The sequence below is a fragment of the Actinia tenebrosa genome, unplaced genomic scaffold, assembly GCF_029948245.1.
Source record: "Actinia tenebrosa isolate PJP-AT-01 unplaced genomic scaffold, QUT_ActTen_1.0 PGA_scaffold3__52_contigs__length_22856419, whole genome shotgun sequence".
Classification (NCBI taxonomy): domain Eukaryota; kingdom Metazoa; phylum Cnidaria; class Anthozoa; order Actiniaria; family Actiniidae; genus Actinia; species Actinia tenebrosa.
Window position 1 is genome coordinate 22,013,368 of NW_028292580.1, and position 27,211 is coordinate 22,040,578.

Consider the following 27,211-nt stretch of genomic DNA (forward strand, 5'->3'; position numbering starts at 1 on the left):
ATGCACACTGGAATGAAGGCATGAATCCATCTCCTGATTTCATAGTCCATTGCATATTTCCTCTCTTGTAAAGGACAATAGCTTGCTTGAGACAAGCAATAAACCTGATGAAAAATTGATAACAACAAACTTCAGAAAACTTAACCTCTTCGTTGGGGAAGCAGAGAGTAAGTAAATATACCAAACTTAAATTTAAATAGAAAAGTTTTTCGGGTTGAATTTTTGACGAAATTGAAATACAAATTATAGCCATATCGTTTGAGTTATTTACATAACTTTATGATGTCGACACAACTTTAGTTGAACTTCAGTTTGTATTGAATATCATAACTTTTATAAAGTTTATCTTTGGATGACATTTTGGATCATAAGTTCAATAATTTTATGATTTCGATAGTGACAAATAATTTAAAATAAACCGAATTCGTATCTTTGTTTTGCTTTTTTGTACGTTTTCCGTTGAAGACATCGTTTGAAGTGTTATTTTTTGTAATCGCATAGAATTAAGTATAGTTTGGAACTCTTAGGCAAATATTTTCGTTAATTTCAAAATATAATATATAACAAAATTTCCTGGGTGCCATGCTGTGATTTTAGTGTTCAAATGGAAGGTCCCTTCCTCTAGGCTGCATGTATGTGGATCGTTAACGATACATCGAGGTTCTACTGTAAATGCTTTTGAAACGTAGTTGATTTATTTATTCAGAATAGAATAAAAATTAGAAACTTTAACAGTTAATTTATCATTGCTTAGGATAGGAAAGGCTTAAATTTTTTTTCTGAACGAAAGACATGATCTAATAGCAATTCAAGTGACGTAGTTTACAGTTTACTTAGAATCATTGCCGCTATCGCCAATGAACTAAATTGATCCCTATATATTGATAAGACAGTTGAGAAAAATGTGCTAAAACAAATATTACCTGACGGTGTGACCAGCCAAGGGGAAATCTGGATCAAATTATGCTAAACTAATTTATGATAAGTCATGTACTGTCCTCTTTATATCTTTCTATGAATAATTTATTTATTTATCAATAATGTATTTTAGTATAATTTTAGACTTGAATATCAGAAAGTCGAAATTCAGGATAAAAAAACGTTTTAGTATTACTTCAGATCTGGAACACTTTTGAAAACCTCATAATCACCGCTCGAGTGATTGTCGTCTCACAATCACTGGTCACTCGACCAATCACAATGCGAGAAATATAATATTCGACCGATAATTACTTCGCATTTGACTAATAATTGTTAAATATAGTCATATTAGCTGACTACCTTGTAGAGTAAATGCATTTAACCAGTGAAATAAAAAAATACTAGTTAACATGTAATAGTCAAATAGACACAAAAGAAAACAATGGAATTAGGGTCTACTAAAGTGTATTAGTTTAATATCTATTTCACGGGTTAAATACCTTCACTCAGTTCTACTGCCAAAAGGATAAAGATATACTAAACTAAACTAATAAGACTAGATTATACTTGATTGAGGCTAGAGCATGGCAGGGAAGGGGATTTTCATCGAGGAGGGGTTCTGGGGCAAGTGAAATGGGAGGCATACACTTAATTGTGGGAAAGAGAGCACAAAGTATGAATGAAAATTGAAATAAGAACAAGCAAAGCTAGGAAGCTATTGCGTAAAGAATCCTTGCAGGGTGCAACCACGAGATTCAAAATTCCTTAAGATAAAAATAACAATGAAATAGCCGCCATGTTGGTTGATCTAACAAGAGAAGCTAATGAGGAATGCTTTGTTATCGTCAACCAACATGGCGATCATGACGTTACATGCAGCCCAAACCTTCCCCATGTAAATAATAATAAACGCTCCATTCTCATTCACAGGAAAAAATGTCACAGAAAAGTAAACTCGTAAATGACAATGGATCAATTTCTTTAAACAACATGGAGTTAACACAGAATGGCGAAGTGAATGAAGGGCTGGACGTCAAATATGAAGAAAGGCAAAGAAAACTGACTCGTATCTCAATGGGCTCCGATTCAGAGGAACCAAAATCAAATGAATTGGAAGAGCTCGAGGTGGGAATAAAGTGGTTTTTTTGTTTTTGTTTTTTTGTTTTTTTGTTTTTTTGTTTTTTGTTTTTGTTTTTGTTTTTGTTTTTGTTTTGTTTTGTTTTGTTTTGTTTTGTTTTGTTTTGTTTTGTTTTGTTTTGTTTTGTTTTGTTTTGTTTTGTTTTGTTTTGTTTTGTTTTGTTTTGTTTTGTTTTGTTTTGTTTTGTTTTGTTTTGTTTTGTTTTTGCAAAAGACCATTTGCATGATGTCGTCATTTTGTTACTACTACCAAAACACATGGAGAATTTTCTCACTTTATTTATTCCCTCATGAGAAAAGTAAGACAATTGCTGAACAAAACAAAGTGTTCAAGCAATTCTGGTAGTGTTAGTTAACGACGCCATGAGTGGGCCTATTTGAACAGCACTCTTTCCTATATGTCTTACTTTTGTTTGAAGAGTTCCGCTTCGTCCACACCCTTCCTATGATTGGCTCATGTTCCATTGGCTCGAATTACATAGAATTTGGAAGTATTTATCAGTAGAAGATTTCCTCCTGAGCTTCAAAAGTTTTTTCCCGAGTTTTTCGGTTTTGCTCGTTCCGAGAAAATCAATAATTATTTGATCATGGGAGTTTGTTGGACACTTTCTGATTAAGTGTGGAAAAATAGGAAAACCTAGAAAAACCTTCAAAGCAGCAGAGGAGAGAACAAACGAGAAACTCTACGCGGGAGTATTCACTCGTATATGATTACAAGTTTGATCATTAAACCCGTCGTATTTGCAGGGACGTGGTTCTAAGTGGGGGGGGGGGGGGGTGTTTTGCTCCCCCCAAATTCACACAGTTTCGAAATACTTAAAAGAAGTGGACTGTCTATAAAGTTGTACGTTAGGGGTGGGCCACTTTTATTTCCTGCCGCATGGAAACTTAGGGGGGAGGGAGGAGGAATCATTTTTTTCGACCTCGTGTCATACTGGGCCAGCAAAAACACTAAACAGCGCTGATTCAAATCAATTTTTACCCGCCACCCCTCCCCCCTTACCTCCCCTTTACTTTATGACCAGTTCCCTATCTCGTTTCGTAATTGCATACACTACTGAGTCAACTGTCAACTAACTCAGAAGTTTTACTATCAAGGAGGATAATGATGTGTATAAATCCAAAGCACAAAAGTTGAACGAAGCTGTCATGACAGGAAACGTTGATGCTCTGTCAAGATTACTGGAGCAAAAAAGTATAGGTGAGTTACTCTATCCCTCGTGGCTTGTGTCAAATCCTTCGCCATATTTACATTACCCATTAGGCCCTGGCCAAACGAGGAAACATGTATAGGTGAGTTACTCTATCCCTTGTGGCTCGTGTCAAATCCTTCGCCATATTTACATTACCCATTAGGCCCTGGCCAAACGAGGAAACATGTTTACATCATGTTTACCGCTCGCATGATTTTTTAATGTTTCCAAGTGTAGCCACATGCAAAACCACATGCTGCAAGCAACAAATTGGCGGCAGAAAAATTTTGAGCATACTTCTGTTGTTTTCTCGTTAAGTCATGAAAGTCAACATTCTAAAAGCTCGTTACTTAGCAACTCTCGCTCTATCTCGTCAAAACAAGATGGCGGTCAAGGGTTTTGAAAGTGCGCAAGCGCTAACTGATGTTGAGTAAACATATTACCCGAGGTTTCCTGACAGTTTTCCCACCTTTATTTAGAAAAATGTAAGGAAACATCTTTCTGGAAAAACTTTTTCTCCTTCAGCCAGGACCTTACCGTCACGGAATTTTTAAATTGTTTCCTAGATGTTAATATGCCAGACAGTTACGGGAGAGCTCCGCTCCACAACGCCATTCTTAGAAGCGATGTCAGGATGGTGGAGATGCTGTTGGAAGCAAATGCAGACATTAACTTGAAGGACGACAGAGAAGATACCCCAATGCACTTTGCAGCAAGGAGTGGAAATACCAAAATGATTAAGGTAACTGTTTGATGACAGTTTTGCATTGAAAATGTCCTGGCTTTCCCTGAAATATGAAGACCCTATTGGCTGATCAAAATCAAGGCACGGCTAATTTACAAATCGAACCCTGAAACAACCTCTGGGCTGATCTAAGTCAGGGCATGGCTAACTCACAGATCAAACCCTGAAACAAACTCTGAGCTGATCTATAAGTCATGGCATTGCTAACTCACAGATCGAACCCTGAAACAAAATCTGAGCTGATCTAAGTCAGGGTGTGACTAACTCACAGAGCTAGATCGAACCCTGAAACAAACTCCGAGCTGATCTATAAGTCAGGGCACGGCGAACTCACAGATCGAATTGCCTAGTTCATTGGTTTTTTGGAGGGAGGAAACTGGAGAACCCAAAGAAATATCTTCCAATCAACATGAAACATGTGTCCCCAGAGCGTGTAAATTAAACTCAGAGTTACTATTTTTTTAGGTCCTTCTGTCGCACCCAGAATGTGACGTTAATGTTAAAGGCAGCAGCCTCAATTCTCCACTTCACCTCGCCGCTTGTCAGAATAGACCTGCTCTTTGCAAACTGTTGGTGAGTGGGTCATATATTCTTGATGCGCTGAGAAAAATCATGATAGACATTTGTGTTCATAAGTGAATAACTAGTATATTAGTATCATTTCCTTGAGTATCATTGCTTTGTTTAACGCGGGTTGTGCATGAGAAGAAATTAATTGGTAAAGTGGTCTACCAGTATTTGAATGCAAGCAATACATCATATATCATTATTATACATTTTACTCAATTCTGATTGGTCGAGAGCTCTCAGCCAATCCCTGATATCGTGTGAACTCGACATGATAAATGTATTATCTGTAGGTTTTCCTACAGATAATGCATTTATCATGTCAAGTTCATTCAAGGTCACGCTGTGGTAGCTTTGTTTTTATTCATTATGTGTATTTATTTCCAGAATTATATACAAAAACAATTATTTAAGGAATCCTTAACTTATTTTCATATATTTTATGAAGAATTCTCGAAATATTTCTGAATTAAGAATTTTGCGTCTTTCACTTGATATCATAGCGTTCATAATTCTTGTCTCTATAAATAGGCACGATTTACATTAAGAAATTTTCAAAAATCATAATTGGGTGATATAAACATAAATAAAACTAAATAAAAAGGTCTACCACATTTTGAAAAGAAAAGTTTTTGGCTTTTTTTTAAAAAGTTCCAAAATGTTATGCACTCTTAAATCAAGAGGAAGTTTCCACGTCTTTGGAGCAACAACATTTATGGGTTGCAAGCATTCCCAAGAGAGTTAAAAGACAAAAGCATGGTGGCCATTGTGGTGCCGTTAACAATGGATGCTAATAAGAACTCTTTTGTTAAATGGCACCAACATGGCCGCGATAACGTAACGTGCAATCGAAGAATAGAAAGCTCTAATCTCCATATCCCTTGGTGTTGGAGTGAGGAATGACGGATGATAATTTATTGTTGATTGTTTCAGGTCGAGCGAGGAGCTAAAATCAACTCTCAAGAGGAGAATGGAAAAACGCCGCTGGGTCGAGCTGTTGAGACCGGCGCTAACGAATCAGCACAATATTTACTTCAATACAGTAAGTTTGTCAATAGATCGATAGCTATCAATAAACGTCATTTGAAAATAACCTTTATATAAACTATCGATTCATGACATCATAGATGCCAGTTTTGGATTTGCTTTTTGTCCGAAAATATGTCTTTGGTTTAATTAAAAAAAGAAGAAGAAAAAAAAGAAAAAAAACCCGCTAGGGCGAGGGTTTGAATTGTTTTGAATTCAGCCCCGCTCTTCTCTGTTAGTATCAATGATAAATAGGACGATTGAACGATGGCGTCATTGACCTCTACTACCAGAATCCCTTGCACACTTTCTTTTGTTCAGTTAATCAGCACCAATTGTCTTACTATTCTCGCGAGGAAATATATATTTGAATAAGAAAGAAAATTCGCGAAGTATTTTGGTAGTGGGAATCAAATGACGCCATCATGCAAACGTCCTAATCAAAAACCCGGGACAGTTTTTCCATCGAAATTTTAAACCCGACATCAAACAATAGAAATAGGGCGTGGTTGTTTTTTAAAGGATGTTACTGTCTCTACTAGTGACCAATGAAGGTATGGATATCATGGAGCAATTGTACGATGCTGATTACGATGGAACAACGCTGTTGCATTTGGCGGTCGACAGTGGTTTTCTTGAGGTAAGTATGCGCAAAACTTCCAATTGAGTAAGTCTCCCTCTCCCTGAGCCAATTAGAAACTAGAAAGCGCAAGACACTGTTCAAAATACAATGGCGAAAGTTAGTCTCCCTGTGAAAGGTTTTCTTTCACTTCAGAAAACGTACGATACTGCAGTGTCTAACACTGAAATGCCTACTTAACAGAGCCAAAATCAGAAACTAGAAAGCGTACGACAATTTTCAAATTACAATGTAGGAATTCTGAGCATCGGACTGATTGTCGTTGTCAGAACTATTAACTTAACCTCTCTCCGTGAGGTTCGTTCCACACGCACCACCACGTCTACATTCTATATTTACAACATACAACACTCAACTCACATGTTGATTTTTACGGAGGGAAGAAACCGGAGAACCCGGAGAAAACCCTCGTGGCATGTGAGAGAACAACACAATGGCTCAACTCACGTATGATCCAGTCTGAGCCGAACATCGAATCCGGAACACAGCGGCGATCAGCGAGCGGTAAAACACTATGCCCCCTCTGACTTTCGTTATTTTCAATTGTACTATTTTATTTGACTAAAGGTCGTGAAACTATGCGTGGAATATGGAGCAATTATAAGACAGCCAAGGGTAAGTACTTTTTTAAATAGAAGATGTTACCAGCCGAGCATACACCTATTTCGATAAACGTTGCCCGGTTGAGATCCGCAATTTGTTGTGAACTGTTATTTCTAAATAAAAGATAATTAACCGCTCACAGCCCACAATTCACTTCGCGGTCTCAGGTTTCAAATCTCCGACCGACAACGCAGTTTTTGAAATAGGTGCACACTATGCTCTATTTCAATTGTTTTTTGTTTTTTTTAAATCCACCAAAATAATGATAATAATAATAATAATTGTATTTTCCTTTCCAAGTACAATTTTCATTAAATATTCAAGAGCAAGTAGAATTAAGATAGTTCCAAATCAAATATTCTCTACTTTCACATCCCCATAATGCCTTGCGTTTTGGGGGGGTTCCCAATCAAAAAACTGTCCCAAATTGAAAGGTTTCTTAGTTGAATTTATACTATACCTGCTTTTATCTGTACAATACTGATTATCAGTTTATTCCAAGTTATTTTTGCATGTACAGATCATCAAGGGTTTTGGTCTTACAGAAAATGTATTGACTTACGTAAAAATGTTTAAAATTTACCTTAAACGTCTTCAAGCTTCTATCTTTTTCTGTTTTTTACTTCTTCATTTTACCTTTGGATACCAAACAAGGTATTTTCAGCATTGTCTGATCAGCCTTCAGCAAAATAAGTGGGTTTTGGTTACCCCCCAAAGACGCAAAGGATTATGGGGATGTGAAAGTCGAGAATATCAAAATATAGCAATTTTTACAACCTATGATCCCACTTCTTGACCCCTTGAGCATGCGCTTAGAGGAGTAGCGCGGAACTCCTGATGCGTTATACATTATATATTTATTTTTCCAATTGCTTTCTTTTAAAACCATTTCAAGAGAAAAGACCGTATGACAGCCTTTCACTTGGCCTGTGAACAAGGCTCTGTAAATATCGTTAAGTTTCTTGTTGAAAAAGATAACACAATAGCTAAAATATTGCTGGTGGATTCTGAGTGGACTACACCCCTGCACAAGACGGCCAGGAGCAACAGCCATGGAATAGCAGAAATTCTCATCGATAATGTGAGTGTTTGCAGAATCATAAAAACTTATGTTATATGGGTTTTTGCTTGTCGCCCTGGGAAACGGAAATGGAAATGGAATTCAATGCATTGGGAACCGTCCGCCCTTTTTTCACGAGTTCACTTATTCGCTTAATAGCCAGTGGCTAACAAACCTGTGGCCCTCATTTCATGATTGAATTAGAATTTAGGAGTTGATTTTTGTGGAGGGAGGAAACCGGAGAACCCGGAAAACCCTCGAAGCACAGGAGAGAACCAACAAACAACTCTACTCATATACAACACCGAACCCGGCGGGACTCGAGCTCGGGTCGCATTGATGTGAGGCGAACGCTCACACCGCTACGCCACCCGTGCTTCCCACAGACATTGTGTTTCCTATCGGTCACCTTTATAATCACTCATTTGAGTTTGCTTTAAAAAGATATAACTAGCTAAAAACTAGTGTGAGCTGCGTCGGTGTTTCTAATGAAACAGTAATGATGAAAAGGTAAATTATACACCGTGAAAAGATGAAAAAACTTTCTGAAGTTTCGGACGCTAGTCCTTCGTCGGAGTAAAAGAGAAAGAAGTGGTAGAAAGGAGCGTATATAGAGTTTGCTTTAGGGAGCTGAAATAAACGCACGTCATATAAACTCTCTCACTGCCCAGGGAAACGCATTCTCGGGGATCCAGGGGTGAAATTAACTGTCGCTCGTTTCTCGCTACAAGAAAAAAATGGCAAGAAACGTGCGACAGAATTGCGAGCGACGGGAATGGAATTTTAATGCATTTAGGATAGAAATTGTGTTTCCTATTTGAAATCTTAAACACTCGTTTAAATTTGTTTAGGGCGCTGAAATAAACGCCCGTGATATAAACAACTCAACTCCTTTGATGGCTGCCGCCAAAACTGGTGCCACTGAGACTGTCCAGCTGTTGATGGTCAAAGGAGCCGATCCAACGGTTAAAGATGTGGACGGAAAGACAGCAGTATTCAACGGCATTGGCCATAGTAAAATAACAGAAATTTTATTACAGGTACGAAATCTCGTACCCAAAGCCTGCGTTTCTTATGGCCTGCAGGAGAAGAACGAGGACTCTAGCATTGTCTATTTTTTGAGACCAGGATTTCTTGGATTTTCGGTATAAGAGCGCATATGTTAAGACTTGCAAAAAATATATAATGTACCTGATTTCCAATTTTTATTTTGATCGGAAATCGAAAAAAACTCTGTTTGAAAGCATGATTTTCAATGATTAAATGATTATGTGCCAAAAAATGGATTATGCCAGAGCCCTTGTTCTTCACCGCAGGCCAGAAGAAACGCAGGCTCTGGGTACGAGATTGGCAGGTACGTTATCACAATGCGCATGCGCCAAGTCGTCATCGGGACAAAGTTATTTTTTTGTAGACCAGAATCGAAACGTTTCCATGACAATCTATAGTCATCTGTGCCCTTGAAAATAACTTTGTGTTTGTCATGGAAACACTAGTTCCATTGAAGTCCACCAAACTCTGTATTTTTTCGGAACGACAAATTGAACAATTCCAGCTAGTGCTTTTAAAAAGCACTGTTAAAAGATTTGCCAGATTTCTTATTGGTTAATTTTCGTTTCTTCGGGGGTTAAATTTTGCGAGGAGTCGCAAAAAGTTTGACTAATTTTTCATTTTTTCCCTATTTTGTTGGGCTACCTGTGGATTTGGCAGAAAAATTCCCCCCATAACGCGTGTACTGGATTTTCCAACGTCGTGATGGCTCAGTGCTGGTCTGTAAATTAGTTTTGAAATGACTAAAAGAGACAACCTCTTTCTTTTAGGACCCTGTGTTGGCTCCTTTGCTGACAGAGAAAGATAATTCAGGGCACACAGTAGCTCATTATGCAGCCATGAAAAATGATGTTAAGGTGAGCTAAAAACCAAGAATATTAGTGAGCTTCTGCTCTTGGGGCTACCAAGGAATATATTTGTCTAAATAAGAAAAGTAGGAAAGAAAAGTAGGAAAGAAAAAAAAAAAAAAAAAAGAAAGAAAGAAAAAGAATATTCTACTATGTTCCTTTCGTGGACTACGCGAGGTGAAACGCGCAGCTCAGCGAGGCTGAATAGCTGTAGCTTCTCAATATTGAGCTAATTTTCACTAAATGTTTAACCTCCCTAATTCAGAAATGGCTATGCTTTCAAGTTTACTTGGACTACGAATTAGAGAGGCAAAGATTTTCGGTTATTACACAGGATATTTCTGAATGCTTGAACTGATTGGTTTGGTGCTGTTTTTCAGAGCATGGCGTTGTTCTTGAAACATAACAAAGCAGTGGCGAGTGTTACTTCAGACTCACTGGACACACCCCTACATGTGGCTGCACAGTAAGTTGAAGCAGGCAGGCAGGCAGGCAGGCAGGCAGGCAGGCAGGCAGGCATTAGCAGTTTGTTGACGTAATTTGTTGTTCTCTCGACCAAAAATCAGAAAGCAAAACATTTTTGATTAAAAAAAAAAAAAATTCTATTTTGTACTTCAATTTTCTCATAGATATGGTAATCATGAAGTTATCCGTGTGTTGATTGAGAAACAAGCAGGAAAGCTGATCAACGCACAGAATAACCGCTCTAGAACAGCGCTTCACTTAGCATGCCGTGGGGGACACTACAGGGCAGCCATGTTGCTATTGCAAAATTCTGCAGGCGTCGAAAAGTGAGTAGATATGATTAAAACATCAATCCTTCAAACTTTAATTATCGATACCCTGAAAAACTTTCTGCGCTGTTCTAAGTCAGGGCAAGGCTAACTCAAATATTAAATTGGAATTTAGGTTGTTGCGTTTTGCGGAGGGAGGAAAACCAAAGAAAAAACCCCTCGAATCCCTATGCTAGGCCATATATAAAACTATTCCCGAGACCCAAGAGGATAAAGACGAGTGTACTGTTACGCTACCTTCAATTCAATCAGTTAACAGTCGCGCGATGCGCCAAAAGAACATCGATAGCAACTATTTTCAATACCTGTCTGCGCTCTGGATGAAACACTTAACTCATGCTGTTTTCAATGTTAGAGATCAAAGTGGAAGAACACCTCTACACGAAGCGGCCAAAAATGGCGCCAAAAAAGTGGTTGAGATGATCGTAGAAAAGCACATTCACTGCTTGAACTACGTTGACGAGGATAAGGTATTGGAATTATTTTGAACCAATCACAGCGCGAGTGTTTGCTGATCATCCAATCAGATTGATTTTACACTGTCATGGCACGGCACATCTGTACCGATAGTTTGTCATAGTCATATGAAATCCAACTCGACCCAGATTTTTCCTCAACCTCGGAAAGATTCATCATAAATAAAACATTTTAAATATTTGGCGTGAATTTGGGGCCAGACATTTCTCATGCATTTTTCATGCCTCAAAAAAAAAAGACAAGCATGACAGATATGACGCATGGAACAAATAAAAGGGGCCTCCTATAAATCGTCTTACTTGGATAGATATACAAAAATCTGCGGACAATTTTTTCTTCTTTTTTATCTTTGCTCACTCTTCCACTCAAAAAGCATCATCACTGTATAATTTGGGTGCACGTGACGTCATTTGTTTGTTACGTCAACCAACATGGCGGCCATGTCTTTGTTCTTTTCATTTTCTTAGGGAAAGATTACACTTGGCCTTTTCAGGTGTTGATATTAATTCTTTTATTTTAACAGAATACTGCTCTTCATTTGGCAGTTATTCATTGTCGAGCACCAATCATATCGTTCCTTCTTTCATTACCTCGTCAAGAAATATTGAAAAATTCATCAAATCAAAACATTCTTGACGCTGCCATGTGCATAGAAAACCCGATAGGAGCCATGACCATAGCAGAACACCCGAGGTACGGTTTCCTTCATTAGAGAGTTTTAGATTGACTTTTTTTTCTCCCCGCAAACGGCAAACGTGACCACGTTTTCATAGTTTTCTTTTATTTTACTTTACCTTTTACAAACCTTCTCATCAAGCGCAAATACTCTTTTGTTTTTCTACTACTTGGACTTTTTTGTGATTTTTTTAAAAGTAATTTAAAAGGATTTTTTACTGGTCAACTGACGTTTCACGTTTGCCGTGAACGTAAATCTAAAACTCTCTAATACTTGCCGTCGTTATCTATCATTGGTGCGTTCGTTCGTTCACTTCTTCTTTCTGTCTCTCTTTTTTTCATTTTCTCCATCATTTCTTTTCTTTTCTTTCTCTTTCTCTTTCTTTTTTCCTACCTACCTTTCCGTTTCTCCAACTTCTGTTTTTTAATTTTTGTTTAAAAGTAATTCTCCTCTCATTCACTTCTCTTCCTTCATTATTTTCTCTTCCATTTTTAATGACTAACAGTTACTGTATCTTTCAGGTGGAGAGAGGTCTTAGAGTCATGTACGACAGGTGTCCATAAGATATTTAAACTCATGGTCACAAAAATGCCTGACGTAGCTGAGGTATGCTAGGTTCTACTAACATATACTCCTTTCCTCCTTTCTTCACTCCATTCCTTGAACCGTCCATCCCTCCATCCTTCATTTACATGCACTAGTATTATCTTACCTTCACATACTTTTTTCTGTAGCGACTTCTGGATAACTGCATTGAAACTGAAGGAGATAAGAGTAATCAAGAATACAAGGTAGATTTGATAATCGGATGATGTTCAATCAAAGGGACCAAATACTTGGGCCTAAAGTTTTCCCATTTCAGACCACATGTTTTTCGCTTGAAAATAGATTCTTTGTTTGAGTTGTATCCATATTCATGTGTCTTCTCATGCACGACCGCCAAAAAATGATACTCTAGACAATGAAATGATACTTGTGGTACATGGTCCGAAATGGGAAAACAGTGCGCAATGTAATGAGGTCTAAGGTCTACAAGAGAAAAGAAAAAGAGGGAGAAGAGAAGAAAGGAAAAAGGCAGGAAGGAAGAAATGAAATACATAAAGACTGATTAATTAATAAAAAGACTGCTGAATTTAAACCACTCTGCCAATAGTCTCCTTCACAGTTCCCTGCGCCATCTTGAAAGGTAGCCGTGCCTTTGCATCGAAGCGAGACGAACGGTGAGCTTGCAATGAAACACCTTGGACAATTATTTACATCATTGCAAGCTCAACGTTTGTCTCACTTCGATGCAAAGACACGGCTACCTTTCAAGATGGCGCAGGAAACTTTAAAGGGGTCTATTGATCAATTTTGTCAATTAATAATCAATTAATTGAATATTTATTTGATTATTTTTGTAATTACTTCTTTCCTTAATTGATGAATTTTTATTCAGATAAGATACGACTTGGGTATCCTGTTACGTAAGCGCGATCCCAACGATAAGTCATCATTAGAGATCCTACAGGTACGTAGCCTGCATTACTTGTCGCTCTGCGGTTATTTTGTTGCGATGGGAAGCGAATAGGGAGGGGGAGGGGGAGGGGGAGGGGGAGGGGAGGGGGAGGGCCAAGCTTTACGAATACAATAAATGCAGTAGGACTACATAGCTAAACATGCTGGGTTCCTGATCTTTATTCTTTTCTAGCATATTGCCGATAACCGATGTGAAAAATGTTTAACACACCGAGTCAGTTTTATCGCACTGTGTGAAAAATGGTAAGGACTTTTGTTTCAACTTTGGGCAGATTTTTTGAGATCGACTGCAACAGCCTAGTACTGTGCGGAAGTGACTTTGCGTGACCGTGACAGTGCTTAGCCTGTATTGTGATTGGGTGAAAAGGAACTTTGCTTACTGTAGTACTCGTGAGTCGTGACCAATAAATCTGATTTGATTGAAAAGAATTTTGCGCGCTGAGATTTTGTTCAAAGAATGGCGTGACAGGATTTTGTCATAGGATTCTGATTGGATAAACAGCACTGAATTGTTCTCATGCCGGCGTGACAGAATCCTACATGTAACAGGATTCTGATTGTCTCCAATCAATCGTAATTGTTAAGCAGGCCAAGATTGGCTTAAACCATGTTGCGAGCAAGTCGTGTTGGGAAATCCTTATTGGATGAACATGATTTTTGCGAGCTGTGATTGGTTCAAAGCATGACGTGACGGAATCCTGTCACAAATGGTGTTTGAAGGAACAGGAATTTTGCGCTCTGGGATTGGTTAAAGTGTTGGAGCATTCTGACTGGATGGACAGGAAATAAAGCAGGACTATTGACCGATTACTTTCTGTTTTGCAGGAATTCCTATGGTTGGATAGCGTTTCTTCTCAACATCTGTTGCGTCCTAATCTACCTCATACCAATGACTGTGTTCCACAGTTTTCTCAAAAATAACGACGAAACGTATTGTTCTGACCGCATCAACTACACTGCATCAGGCTCCATCGTATATCTGGTGAGAACAATGGCCTACCTCGACGACACGGCGGCCATCTTGGATCGCAAGGCATTATGGGGCGTCCAGGGGCAAACAAAGCTTTGTTACAGTAATGACGTCAATTGATATTAACACTTCACTACAAGAGAATACAACAAAATATGAATTAAGACGGTACATCAATCACTTTTACCCATAAAAGAAATACAAACACACGAAACTCTATATTTCACGTCATCTTTGTTTTGTTTCGCCGGGTCCCCTGGCAAGATGGCCGCCGTATCGTCGAAGTAGTCCATTAGATAAAGATAAAAATTTGTTTATTCAACGATTATATTCATCCGTGATAAAATACGTACGTGTTCTTCAGACGGGATTCAAGACCGTGTCCTCCTGGTTAATGAATTGCAAAGCACAAAAAGGCATAAATACATAATTAATGTAAGAGTGTCATGAATCGAACTTGAATAAAAAAGCTAAGAGAGAGAGATTTGTGATGAATGGGATAAATGAATGGGCGAAAATGGATAGAAGGGATAAAGGGATGGAAGAAACCAATGGATCGACTGGAGCCGGAGATATGAATTGATAGGATGGGATGGAAATGGAATAGATAGATGAATGGGATAAAATTGAAAACATGGATGGATGGATGGATGGATGGAAGGATGAATGGAAGGAAGAAAGGATGCAGTAGAACAAATTCATTCGACTTTTATCTTCTATCTTTAGGATGTCCAGACATGTGTAAGACGTCACATGGTAAGTCAAAAGGAACATAATTTAGATATAAAGTTTATTAAACTGAAAATACTTCAAAATATAGTTTATTAGCTATATGCCAAGATATTGTATTAAATCAGGATTAGGGATCCTCAAACCTCAGGTTGAAATGTAAGAAAGTAGAGTTTATTGGATCTTTTCCTTGACTCGAATGAGGATTTTATCACCGTGTTTTCCAAATTTCCTCCCTCCACAAGACCTAAAATGCTAAATCTTAATTTTTACCAATATGACGGGCATATTGAATTCTCTTGTTTTAATTATGGGATGCCGAGGGGACAATTATTCAGGAGTTTATAAGCTGTCAATATGTTTTAAATAACTTTCAGCTTTTCAAAAAGAAACACGTCTAAAAAACTAATTGAATTTGCTGGTAGTTGGATCGATATGGGAAACACAATGTCAACAACAAATTATTTGAAGACAACCCCTCCATCTATGCTTTTCAAATTTTCTACGTGTTTGCCTCCCTATGCATTCCATAAGAGAGAAATAAAAGATGAATTAAGACGGTACATTGATCACCTTCACCCATAAAAGAAAGACAAACACACGAAACTATATATATTTTCCGTCATCTTTGCTTTGTTTTGCCCCGTGTGAGATGAACGCCGTATCGTCGAAGTAGTTGTCTTGCTGTTCCTTATTAGGATACGATAAACCAGCAGTTTTTTATGCCGTTTGCTCCGTATAACATTTAAATCATTATCGTTTGTCGATAGGATATGCAAATTTACCAAATAGTATTGGTGGTGGTTATTGTCGTGCTGCATCTCACAGTCACATTGTTCCGCATGTATAGACAGGTAAGCCGATAGAACACATCTCAAAACATTTTATTAGGCTATAACCCAAAACTCAATATATTTAGCATTGATTGTACATTGAATATGTTAATGAGTGTGATGTTATTATACAAAACGTTCCCTAAATTACTGATTCTGTCGACTCCTTGCAGCACGTTGGTATGCAGTGGGACAAATGCAATTTGAGGGACATGACAATGGGTCTCCAAGTCTCAGGAGATTGAAATCCTTTTGTTTTGTCATTCCACAAATTGAACTGCTTTGATATCACATGCAAGGGTTCTGTCTGTTGCATGCATAACGGTGTCTACAGCTGTAAACATTTGCATTCCTATAGGCCACTTGCATTATTGATGAGTTGCAAGCATTCCCAAGAGAGTCAAAAGACAAAAACATGGCGGCCATGTTGGTGCCGTTAACAATGGATGCTAATGATATGAGAAATCGTTTTTTAAATGGTACCAACATGGCCAAGATGACGTAACGTGTAATCGAAGAATATTGTCATTTACTACTATTACCAGAATCCTTTGCACACTTTCTTTTGTTCAGTTAATTAGCAGCAACTGTCTTAGAGTGCAAAAAATATACCCGTAAAATAGTTAGGATGAAATAGGAGATTCAGTGAGGAATGACAAGGGCACGGGCATTTACTAGAGTAACATCTCAATACACAAATGAATAGATACGAAAATGCGAACATGTCAAATTATACAAAGGAAAAGCATGTACAACAAACTATTGTTTCAGTTTTTGTAAGTGTGTTTAAAAATATTTTAAAATGTGCGCTCTTGAGTAGCACACGTGCACTAGTTTACCCGTCACGGCTCGCCTATTTTAACTAATTAGACTTAGGCAACTAGATATTAGTAATTAGTTAGCTAGCTATCTATTTCACGGGTATGTTATTTGCACTCTACTTTTTTCATGAGACAATGCCAATCTGAAAAAGAAAGAAAATGCGCAAAGCATTTTGGTAGTGGGAGCAAAATGACGCCATCATGCACACGGCCTGTCGCAGCTTAAATTTTTAATTTAAAAAAATTAACATTTTGGATGTTAAGTGTTTCAATATTGGTTGGTATCAATTATTGTTTAAGCGTATCAACAGCTGTCTGTTAATTTGATTCTAGAAACTTGCCTGGTTAACGTCTCCGACTAACATCATCGAACTGGTGGCGTATCTCGCTGCTTTAATTTCTTTGCTTCCGACCTGTGAGTGTAAATGGGGAATTCAGAAGGAAGCAGCGGCCACTGGATTATTCTTTGGCTGGATTAACTTGATTATGTACTTGCAGAGGTATGACATCCATCCATCCATCCATCCATCCATCCATTCATCCATCCATCCATCCATCCATCCATCCATCCATCCATCCATCCATCCATCCGTCCATCCATCCATCCATCCGTTCCAATGCCTTAAATCTATCCATCTATCAATTTAACTCCATTCATCCATACCACTCTTCCTCCGTCCATCCTCTGCCCCTTAAATTGTTGTTAATTCAATCGTCTTGCAATTTCTTTTTCCGCAGGCTTCCGTTCTACGGTAAATACGTCATCATGTTGTACCGTATGTTCATTACTTTAATCAAGGTAAATAACACTAGTAGATAGAGAATCATTCTTCTCTTCTCTTCTCTTCTCTTCTCTTCTCTTCTCTTCTCTTTCTTTTGAGGCTTTTATATTGTCAAATAAGATTGAATTCAGCTTCAATTATGAACGACTCCATTCGTATATTTCTACAGGTTCTGCTGCTGTTCGGTCTCTTTGTCTTCGCTTTTGGCACCACATTCCATCAGATGCTAACAGAGGTACGACTCATACATTAGATATTTTGTTGCCAGTTGTTTGCGTCATGGCATATGAAGGCTCAAAGGTAGTGGTGTATTGAAAGTGGAATAATCTCTCAACACTGGGGTCTCAGGCTTGATTAATGGAATAACAGCTTTACATTCAGTCAATGTCATTAACGTTGTCCACCGAAAAAAAGACATTTACACATTTACACATTTAGACATTTAGACTAAAAGAAATATCATGTGTTTCCTCGAAGGTTCTGGCATAAAACAAATGCTGAAATACCATTCTCCATCTTAAATCCTCACTAAATGTAAATGTGTCAATGTGCCAATGTGTCAATGTGTCAATGTGTCAATGTGTCAATGTGTCAATGTGTCAATGTGTCAATGTGTCAATGTGTCAATGTGTCAATGTGTCAATGTCAATGTGTCAATGTGTCAAGTGTCAAGGTGTCAATGTGTCAATGTGTCAATGTGTCAATGTGTCAATGTTCCATGTCAATGTGTCAATGTGTCAATGTGTCAATGTGTCCATGTGTCAATGTTGTCAATGTGTCAATGTGTCAATGTGTCAATGTGTCAATGTGTCAATGTGTCAATGTGTCAATGTGTTTTTTCGGTGGACAACGTTAATGACATTGACTGTATATACATGAACATTTTTAGGTCTCTTCTTTCCAGGATTTTCTCCTTGTTTTGCGGTTTTTCCCCCTCCACAAATTATTACAGTAGAACCTCTATTAAACGTCAACTTCTATTAAACGGCCAACCTCTATTAAGCGGTCAACCTCTATTAAATGGCCAACCTCTATTAAACGGCCAACCTCTATTAAACGGCCAACCTCTATTAAACGGCCAACCTCTATTAAATGGCCAACCTCTATTAAACGGCCAACCTCTATTAAACGGCCAACCTCTATTAAGCGGCCAACCTCTATTAAACGGCCAACCTCTATTAAACGGCCAACCTCTATTAAGTGGTCAACCTCTATTAAGCGGCCAACCTCTATTAAATGGCCAACCTCTATTAAATGGCCAACCTCTATTAAACGGCCAACCTCTATTAAGTGGCCAAGCTCTATTAAATGGCCAACCTCTATTAAGTGGCCAACCTCTATTAAGTGACCAACCTCTATTAAATGGCCAACCTCTATTAAATGGCCAACCTCTATTAAATGGCCAACCTCTATTAAGTGGCCAACCTCTATTAAGCGGCCAACCTCTATTAAGTGACCAACCTCTATTAAGTGGCCAACCTCTATTAAGCGGCCAACCTCTATCAAGCGGCCAACCTCTATTAAGTGGCCATCCTCTATTAAATGGCCAACCTCTATTAAATGGCCAACCTCTATTAAGCGGCCAACCTCTATTAAATGGCCAACCTCTATTAAGCGGCCAACCTCTATTTGTCGGACAACCTCTATTTGTCGGACATACTCTATTTGTCGGCCAGTTCAAAGTTTCAAAAATGGTTTTTATACCAAGTTATCACCTCAATCTATAAATGACCAAATATTCAACCTTTATTTAGAAGCCAGTCAGCTGTCAAAGTCCCTAACCAGGCTTTTATATCTCATACCTCTACTAACCGACCAAGCCCTCTGTTTACCGGTCACCCAATAATCTAATTTCCTGAGCGTGGTTGTTGTTTTATATAGTTGTGTTATCATTTTTTTAGGAACCATTCAATGATCTGAGCACCACAATGATGAACATGTTCATAATGACCCTTGGAGAGATCAACTACGTGGACGTCTTCATGCCATGGAACAAGTTATATTACCCTTTCCTGGCCAACCTTGTCGTAGTGATGTTTTGTTTGACCATGCCTATCATCTTAATGAACATGTTGGTGAGTAGTATATAAAGGCTAAAACGCCAGGGTGAGGGTTTGCATCGAAATTCAAGATCGAGGGCAGCAGGCCCGAGGTCTTGAATTTCAAAGCAAATCCGGGCATGTGTGTTTTACAGCCATTCTCAATCAAACGCGCTCTTTAGTGATTGTTTCTGTCGCGACGAAGAAGCTTTTAGTGGACGTCAATCAAGGCGTTTCCATGACATTCTATAGGCACATGCCCTTATAGCTTTGTGTTTGCGACAGTGTCATGGAAACGCCATGTGATTGACGTCCACCAAAACCTTCTTCGTCGCGATAGAAACAATTGCTAGAGAGCGCGTGTGATTGAGAATGGCTGTAACTGGTTTAAAAACAACCACGCCCTATTTCTATTGTTTGATGTCGGGTTTAAATTTCGATGGAAAACCTGTCTCGGGTTTTGAATTCAGCATTGATACTAACTATATATATATATATAGTTCGACTGACTGAGGATGCTTATATGTGAATAAAGTTTGTTTGATTTCTCCGGTTTTCACGTGAGTTAAGAGGCATATGCTTAGAATATTAGATGTACGTGGTGACTGGTGTGTAAAATATACATTGCGCACCCTCATTCATTAGATCCGCACTGCTCCTTAATGCATCATCTTCTCTCATCTTAAAAAGTATCGTATTATCGTCATTACAACCAGGTTGGTCTGTCTGTTGGAGATATTGACAAGATTGAACAAACGGCTTTGATTGATCGGTATGTTTTACAGGTATGTGAGCTAGTAAAGAACTGGGAAGATAACGCTAAAGAATACAATATGAAAACAGCCTCTAGAAACCATCTTTCCTTTAATATACAAGGGAAAACGTCGGAGTGGAAATCGTTGCTATGCATTAAACTGTTAAGATTTTTCCTTTGAAAAAAAAACTTTTGATTTTTGTCTGTCTGTCTTCCTTTTTGTTTTCCTTTTTTTTTTTTTTTTTTTTTCCTTCTTCTTCCTTCCTTCCTTCCTTCCTTCCTTCCTTTCTTTCTTTTTCTTTCTTTCTTTCTTTCATTCTTTCATTCTTTCATTTCTTTCTTTCTTTCTTTCTTTCTCTTCCCATCTCTCTTTTCTCTCTTTATTTATCTTCATTTTCTTTTCTTTCTTCGCCAGTTTTATTTCTTTCCTTGTTTGTACCTTTAATTTATTTTGCTAAATTCATTCGTTCTTGCAGACATTCCATTAACAGATAGTATTCTCTCGTAGGTAACTCTTTTAAACAGCATCGAAAATTCTCTTCCTTCTTGGGTCTTGAAGCGAATTCAGAAGAAAGTTGTTACCATTTATCCCAACAAACGACCATTTCGTTCAGTAGTAAGTATCCAACATTATAACATTGATAACAGTACAACAATATGTCGCAACAGTTAAGTCAGTAACAGACGACACGAACGGCAAATCCCATGCACATTATGGTATGGCATGGCACGATACATGAAGCTGTCACGGTACATAATTGACGACATTAGTGGAACCAATGATAGCGTGTTAGATTACTGCTTATCCAATCAAAATACAAGACACGTTACCTGCACAATCACGTCACGTTACGGAACATTCCACGGTAACGGTACATACTTGACGACATTAGTGGAACCAATGATAGCTCGTTATATTACTGTTTATCCAATCAAAATACAAGACAGGTCACCTGAACAATCACGTCACGTTACGGCACATTCCGCGGTAACGGCACATACTTGACTACACTAGTGGAACCAATGACAGCGTGCTAAGTTACTGCTTATTCAATTAAAGTGTTAGGACATAGTACCGTCATGGAACTGCACGGTTACTTGGGCGAGTGAACTGATCTCATAGTGGATCCTGTATTCTGATTCCTAGTCCTTTGTTCAGAGGATCTAGATGATACTTTTTATTTTTTTAAACTAGATATTTGATGCTTTGATTGGGTTTGGTAAAGTGGAAGAAATTGAAGAGGAAAAAAATGAAGAGGTGGAAGATTTAGCCGACTCAGTGAAAGAATTACATTACAAGGTAGAAGAACATGCGCAAACGTAAGTAAAGTACATATGCAGTCAAAAAACTCACTTTTTTATTATGGGAAATTTCATGCGTGACGTATTTCCGGTGGCGTATTTTGTGCAAATTTGAAGCTGGCCGTCAAACTTTGGGGGTGGCATGGGTGGCACGGGTGGCATGGGTGGCACGGGTGGCATGGGTGGCACGGGTGGCACGGGTGGCATGGGTGGCACGGGTGGCATGGGTGGCACGGGTGGCATGGGTGGCACGGGTGGCACGGGTGGCCATAAAAATCAAGATGTGAGTTGAGGGTGTGCGTGTGGAGGGAACCTCTAGGAAGAGCCCAGTAAGGGGAGTGATGGATGTAAAATATGAGGTTTTTGTATCGTGCTGGTTGCAAAAGACGGCCGATTTGTTCTTTAAAGTTTATCGCATTTTGCCAAAAATATAATTTTAAAATACTTGAAAAGTTCAAAGGTGAACGAAAATATTTTTTTGGATTTTTCGCCGAAAGAAGATTTACGATGCATTTTGTGTTTGAAACCTCTGATAAGAAGTGACCTAAACTCAGAAAAACTTGATTAGTTCTTCAGTTCAGTAGAAAACACTTTTTAAAATAGAATCGATGCCGTGATATCTCTTTAAAAAAGTCGACTAAAATTGCGCAAAACTCTCGATACGTACTAGTAATCCAACTACAATGTTCGAATAAGTAAACTTTTGCCGCAAAAATCGATCACCACAACAAGAATTATCATCTCTAAAACAACAGACCCTGTGTAGACCCTGTTTATGGTAAAAGATATAATTAATTGTACTGAGTTCCTGTTTCAATTATTATGTCAGCTCGCGTATTGTGTTTTTCTTTTTTCTTTTTTTCTTTTCTTTTTTTTTTTTTGATGACCGTAATAACCAGTTTTCGGTCAAGTACGAAAGTAGAAACCCTGAATTTGACAGGAAACTCGGGAAGAACTTGGAACTTGAGTGAAATTGCATACCCTGCTTACGACAAGAAGCTCGAAAAACCATACCCTGTTCAGCGGATCATCCCCGCATAGTCCATATATGGGAGTACTTCCCCCCCCCCCGGGACCAATAGTAGAGTAACGAGAAACACAACAACAAAAACAAAAACTAAAAACACTACTGCTATCTCACCATCGACATTAAATCAGGGATTCCTTCTCACCTTTTCAATTTGAAATTATAATTCCCAAATTACATCTCTCCAAAAAAAACCTTACTTGTCTCTAAAGGCCTTGATCCAGATCCTGTTAGTTTGAATCAAACATTAACAGACTTCAATTTCGCAGAATGGATGAAATGAAAGTCATGCTCAAAGAGATGTTGGACATGATGAAACAAGTAGAGCTGGAGAAGAAGGTCAAGGTGAAACGGGAATCCATTGCCGTGCCGGCCTTATCTATTTCAGGTTTAACAGGTTCACTTGGTTCTGCCTTTTCTTTTGGATTGGGCGGAACAAAGAAGACTGAAGCTGAAGATACGAAGGCCTAACTTTGTACCACTCCCCGCCTCTAGTGGACCTAAGGAATGCGCTTGAAATCACCAGACATTTACGGCCATACTTTTTCACACCCTCTGGGAACAAATCGGTATGAATGGAGAAGTGAAAGTGGAGAGAATAAGGAAGGATGCCTAACTTAACTTAACATTACTGCCTAATAGTAGCACACACGAGGAAAAGAGGAAAGAGATCGTTTACAGAAATACTTTTTCTGGTCTCGGGAAATCGGTTTGAATGGGGGAAGCCGTGGAAGTAAAGGGAAAGGGAAAGGGTCGGGAGGGAAGAAATGCGAGACTACGAAATATATATAAGCAATATGCCGAGCTATTTTAAAAAAATGATGAATATTGAATATTGCATACTGAATAGTGCATTCAAAGACCGAAAGGCATTGTGGGTCTCGTTAATTTGAAATAAAAAGTAAATATGTTTCGAATGGAATTCACTGAAAGCAAAATAAATAACTGATTACATATTTTACTTTAAACACTGTATTTGAGAATATATATAGGCTATATATTTGTACTGTAATTAAGCTGATCTGCGCAGTATATCAAGCAACTTATGCAGATGCTAATTATAGACACTATTACACAACACCCAAAATGCACTTCGGTCTTGAAATACGCTATTAAGTATGTAGTACTCAGTATTCGACGTGTTTTGAAATAGCTGTATATAGCATTATTGTGATATAAACACGGTGGTAGCTGTGCAGCAAACGAGAAGCAAGCTTAGGAACACGAAGGAATATTCCCAGAATATTATCTTGCGTTTCGAGTGCCTTGCAGCTTTTCTCTGAATGGGTAAATCTAGGCAATCAGCGCGCACGTTATATCGTCAAACATTTCATCATAATAACCCTAATATATAGTATTAGAGTTACACTCACGTATGATAACCAAGAGCTTCATCCATTAATCATTATTATTAATCCCAATACATACTTGCAATATAAATGCAAATAGCGTAATATAAAAGTTGGCATTAATACACATGTTTTATGCTAGGTTTCTCATTGTTTTTTCCATTTTTATTTTGTACTTTTGCATACTTTAGTTAAACATTAGGAGGTATTTTGTTTCATATTTACAAGGGCCTCAGCTTCCACATATCACGTACGGTATATCCAATTGCGCATGCTAGAGTGCACAGTGTTTGTGTACATTTTCTATTTTTAAATTTTCGCCACTAAAAAAATCACGATATTCTGCTCAACCTCGTCCAATAAATGCTTATTATTATACATTTTACTCACTATCTAAATAGTCCCTTTCACAGTTCCCTGCGCCATCTTGAAAGATAGCCGTGCCTTTACATCGAAGCGAGACGAACGTTGAGCTTGCAATGATGTGAATAATTGTCCAAGGTTTAATAAAAGGTCTCTATCATTGCAAGATCACCGTTCGTCTTGTTTCGATGCAAAGGCACGGCTACCTTTCAAGATGGCGTAGGGAACTGTGAAAGAGACGATTCAGGTTGAGTGGCTGAAAACATGCTTTTTAGGATAAATCTTTTATCCCCGCTAAAATTTTTGCTGGTAATAAATTTATCCTGTCAAATTCACTCAAGGTGACCGCGCGTGGTAGCTTTGCCAATTGAATCGAGATGTTAGTTTATTTTCTAAACGCATACCTTTTGATGCGTTTCGGCCATTTGTTTCGGCATACTAAGACAATCGAAAACGTGCATTTAGAAACGCTCTCCAGATAGGAGACATTTGAAAAAGGAGGCTTTTGAAAATGCGTTGACGTCATTGTTTTTCGCATGCGCAGATGACAATTAATATTGCATCATTTCCGTTCGTATCTGCGTGTTCGATCTTCTTTTGGATGCGTTTTCATTGAGCATAAGACGAAAATGGAGCGTTTTAAAAAACACATTAATGTGGAAAATTTGGATTTAAATTTGAAGTTGAAATTTATTTAAATTTCATTTTAACAAAATTATGATCCCTGATCATAATAGTTTGTTTGCCATTAATACTAAGTATCTGATTATTTTAATTTTATCTTCATCCCGTTTTGTTTTGTTCATCAGATCCCCCCATTTTTATCCTCTGCTTTGATCCGTTATCTCTTCAAGAGATAGTTTTGGTATATAGTTTTATAGTTTTGGTCTCCGATCACTAAGGTTTGCCGAGTTCTTTTTTTAGTTCCCGGCTAGCTTCTCAAGATGCGACAATTAACACACATACAAAACTCAAATCAATAACAATTTTACTAAAGATTGTCATTTTGGAGAAATTGTAAAGCCATGAATTGAAGTTCGTGACATGAAATGGCTATCTTAAGCAGAACAAACAACAAAGAATCTTAACTATTTTGAATTTACTAAATTTACCGAATAAATGAATCTAGCTGCACTCAACTGATTCTTAATCCTATAACAATGTAACGTAAAAATGTGAACCATTTCCTTAGCTGTTTATTGTGATTTATTGTTACCAGCACGTTGTTTAAGAAGAATAACGTCAGAAGCATTGTGTTCGGAAGCCTGTTGTGGTAGAGTTATTACAAGCTTGACCTTGGAAGGTGCTACGCTTCAATACTGTTTGATGTACACACTCAGCTTGAGCCCGCACGCAAACGTACTGAAAATTTGAGCGAGAAACGTGGAACCCTGGCACTTAAGTGGCTTCCGCACTGAATTAACCAATGAGAATACGTAACTAACACACATTGTTCAATCAAACTCCTTTAATTTGAGTGCCATTTGATTAGACAATTTTCTTTCAAGAATAATGTTTTAGCTCCTTGGACCAATGATAGCAACAATAAGCTTGAAGGTCTTGAACTCATGAGAAAACGGGCGTACAATTTGCAATATGTTTCGCAATCCGTTAGAAACTTTATTATCCTCGCAATTCACTTCCTCAAATTATCTTGAATAGGCTTGGCACTTATTTGTCCTCAAAAGGTCTATCAATAGCCAAATGCAGTAACTAGTAATATTCTTGAAGCGTTAGATCTTTCTAGTTTATTTACTGTTTGAAAGAGTTGGTTGTTTCAACGGCTGAACTGGTAGAGTTGTATACACACAGCAAGGGACTGCACGATATCTTTACAAGCCTTTTCAAAGAAAATTCATGTTTTTCAACTCGTAATAGAAGCATTCGTTCGCAAACTATAAATATCTTGATATCTACATGTAAACCTGTTTTTATTTATTTTTATTCTTCCTTCTTTTTCTTTCTTTCTTTTTTTTTTTGCTGAGTCATCGCCAGGCTCTTGATTGATCTTTTTATGCAATCCGCAAACAAAACAACTTATTCCTCATGAAAAAAGTTTCCTAAAAAAAAATCGCTCTAAAACCATGGAATTTCTCATAATTTCTATGCACTTGACAGTCAATTTTGTTTTTGCTTTAAATTCAGTCTTAATGGATTCATTTATGATTCTGTTCACATTCTACTTTCTCGGGAATTAGTCTGCAGAAATGGAATTTCTTAACTATATAACAAGGTGAAAAAATAATTTTTGACATTGGAATCCAAGTTAATTGAGATTTTAGTTCACTATCGTTTAATTTCTTTGATATCTTTATCTATATTTGTTCAGTTTACAGTTTTCTTAAAAAGTCTTATTTAAAAAAATATCATCGATTTAAATCGATTGATTTTATGTTAAAGCGTAACCTCATTACTCAATCAGTGATATTTGACGAGCTATCTTTTAAAAGACGACAAGGGAATTAGAAAACACCTTCTAGCTAAAGTCTTCGTACGTCAGTGCGTTTCTTGGCACAATTCATAACCACATAACAATGGTGGTACAATAATGTATATATAGTAATTATAATAGTGTTTAAAATGGACGACCTGTTAGTCGTAATAAATCAGTCATCACGATTTTGCTGCAATTGCTTTTGCCAAATACAATGTAGTCCATCTAAAAAGATAGAAAATCCCAAATTTTTTAGGATAATTTATAAAAACAATGAATCTTTAAAAAGATCATAACGACGAAGTATGAGGTTATAAATGCGATCAGTTGGACACAGCGCAATTGTTTGGTGTTAACATGATCACCAAAGCCTTTTGTTCACGGGTTATTGAAATAAAATTATGAGCGATATTCGAAAGCTTGTACTTCTTATGTCAATTAAGTCTTTATTCCAGGCTTTCTTAATCTCCCAAAACGAATTATATGTAGAAACCTCAATTCATATGCAGTTATTAGCACATGGAAGTGGATTCGAATAAGTAAACACGAAAAT

General features: G+C 37.7%; 1 protein-coding gene across 1 annotated transcript; it reads left to right on the forward strand.

Moving 5' to 3' along the window:
• The first annotated feature begins 40 nt into the window (after positions 1 to 40).
• LOC116286531 (transient receptor potential cation channel subfamily A member 1) lies at positions 41 to 24,559 on the forward strand. The gene is made up of 30 exons (XM_089035333.1): positions 41 to 167; positions 1,852 to 2,046; positions 3,157 to 3,259; positions 3,818 to 3,993; positions 4,462 to 4,569; positions 5,497 to 5,605; positions 6,132 to 6,229; positions 6,797 to 6,844; positions 7,728 to 7,913; positions 8,744 to 8,932; positions 9,713 to 9,799; positions 10,171 to 10,256; positions 10,420 to 10,581; positions 10,940 to 11,054; positions 11,585 to 11,754; positions 12,259 to 12,343; positions 12,472 to 12,528; positions 13,176 to 13,247; positions 13,428 to 13,498; positions 14,081 to 14,237; positions 14,952 to 14,981; positions 15,725 to 15,808; positions 16,942 to 17,108; positions 17,347 to 17,407; positions 17,560 to 17,625; positions 19,292 to 19,465; positions 20,146 to 20,214; positions 20,692 to 20,799; positions 21,379 to 21,503; positions 22,782 to 24,559. The coding sequence occupies exons 2-30, from the start codon at positions 1,858 to 1,860 to the stop codon at positions 22,981 to 22,983; spliced, it is 3,354 nt and encodes a 1,117-aa protein (XP_088891459.1). The 5' UTR covers positions 41 to 167; positions 1,852 to 1,857; the 3' UTR covers positions 22,984 to 24,559.
• Positions 24,560 to 27,211: the final 2,652 nt, after the last annotated feature.

Coding starts and splice junctions, on each gene's coding strand:
- LOC116286531 (XM_089035333.1), top strand. CDS start 1,858: ATGTCACAGAAAAGTAAACTCGTAAATGACAATGGATCAATTTCTTTA. Junction 5,606..6,131: donor ACAATATTTACTTCAATACA/GTAAGTTTGTCA, acceptor TGTCTCTACTAG/TGACCAATGAAGGTATGGAT. Junction 17,626..19,291: donor TCCATCAGATGCTAACAGAG/GTACGACTCATA, acceptor TCATTTTTTTAG/GAACCATTCAATGATCTGAG.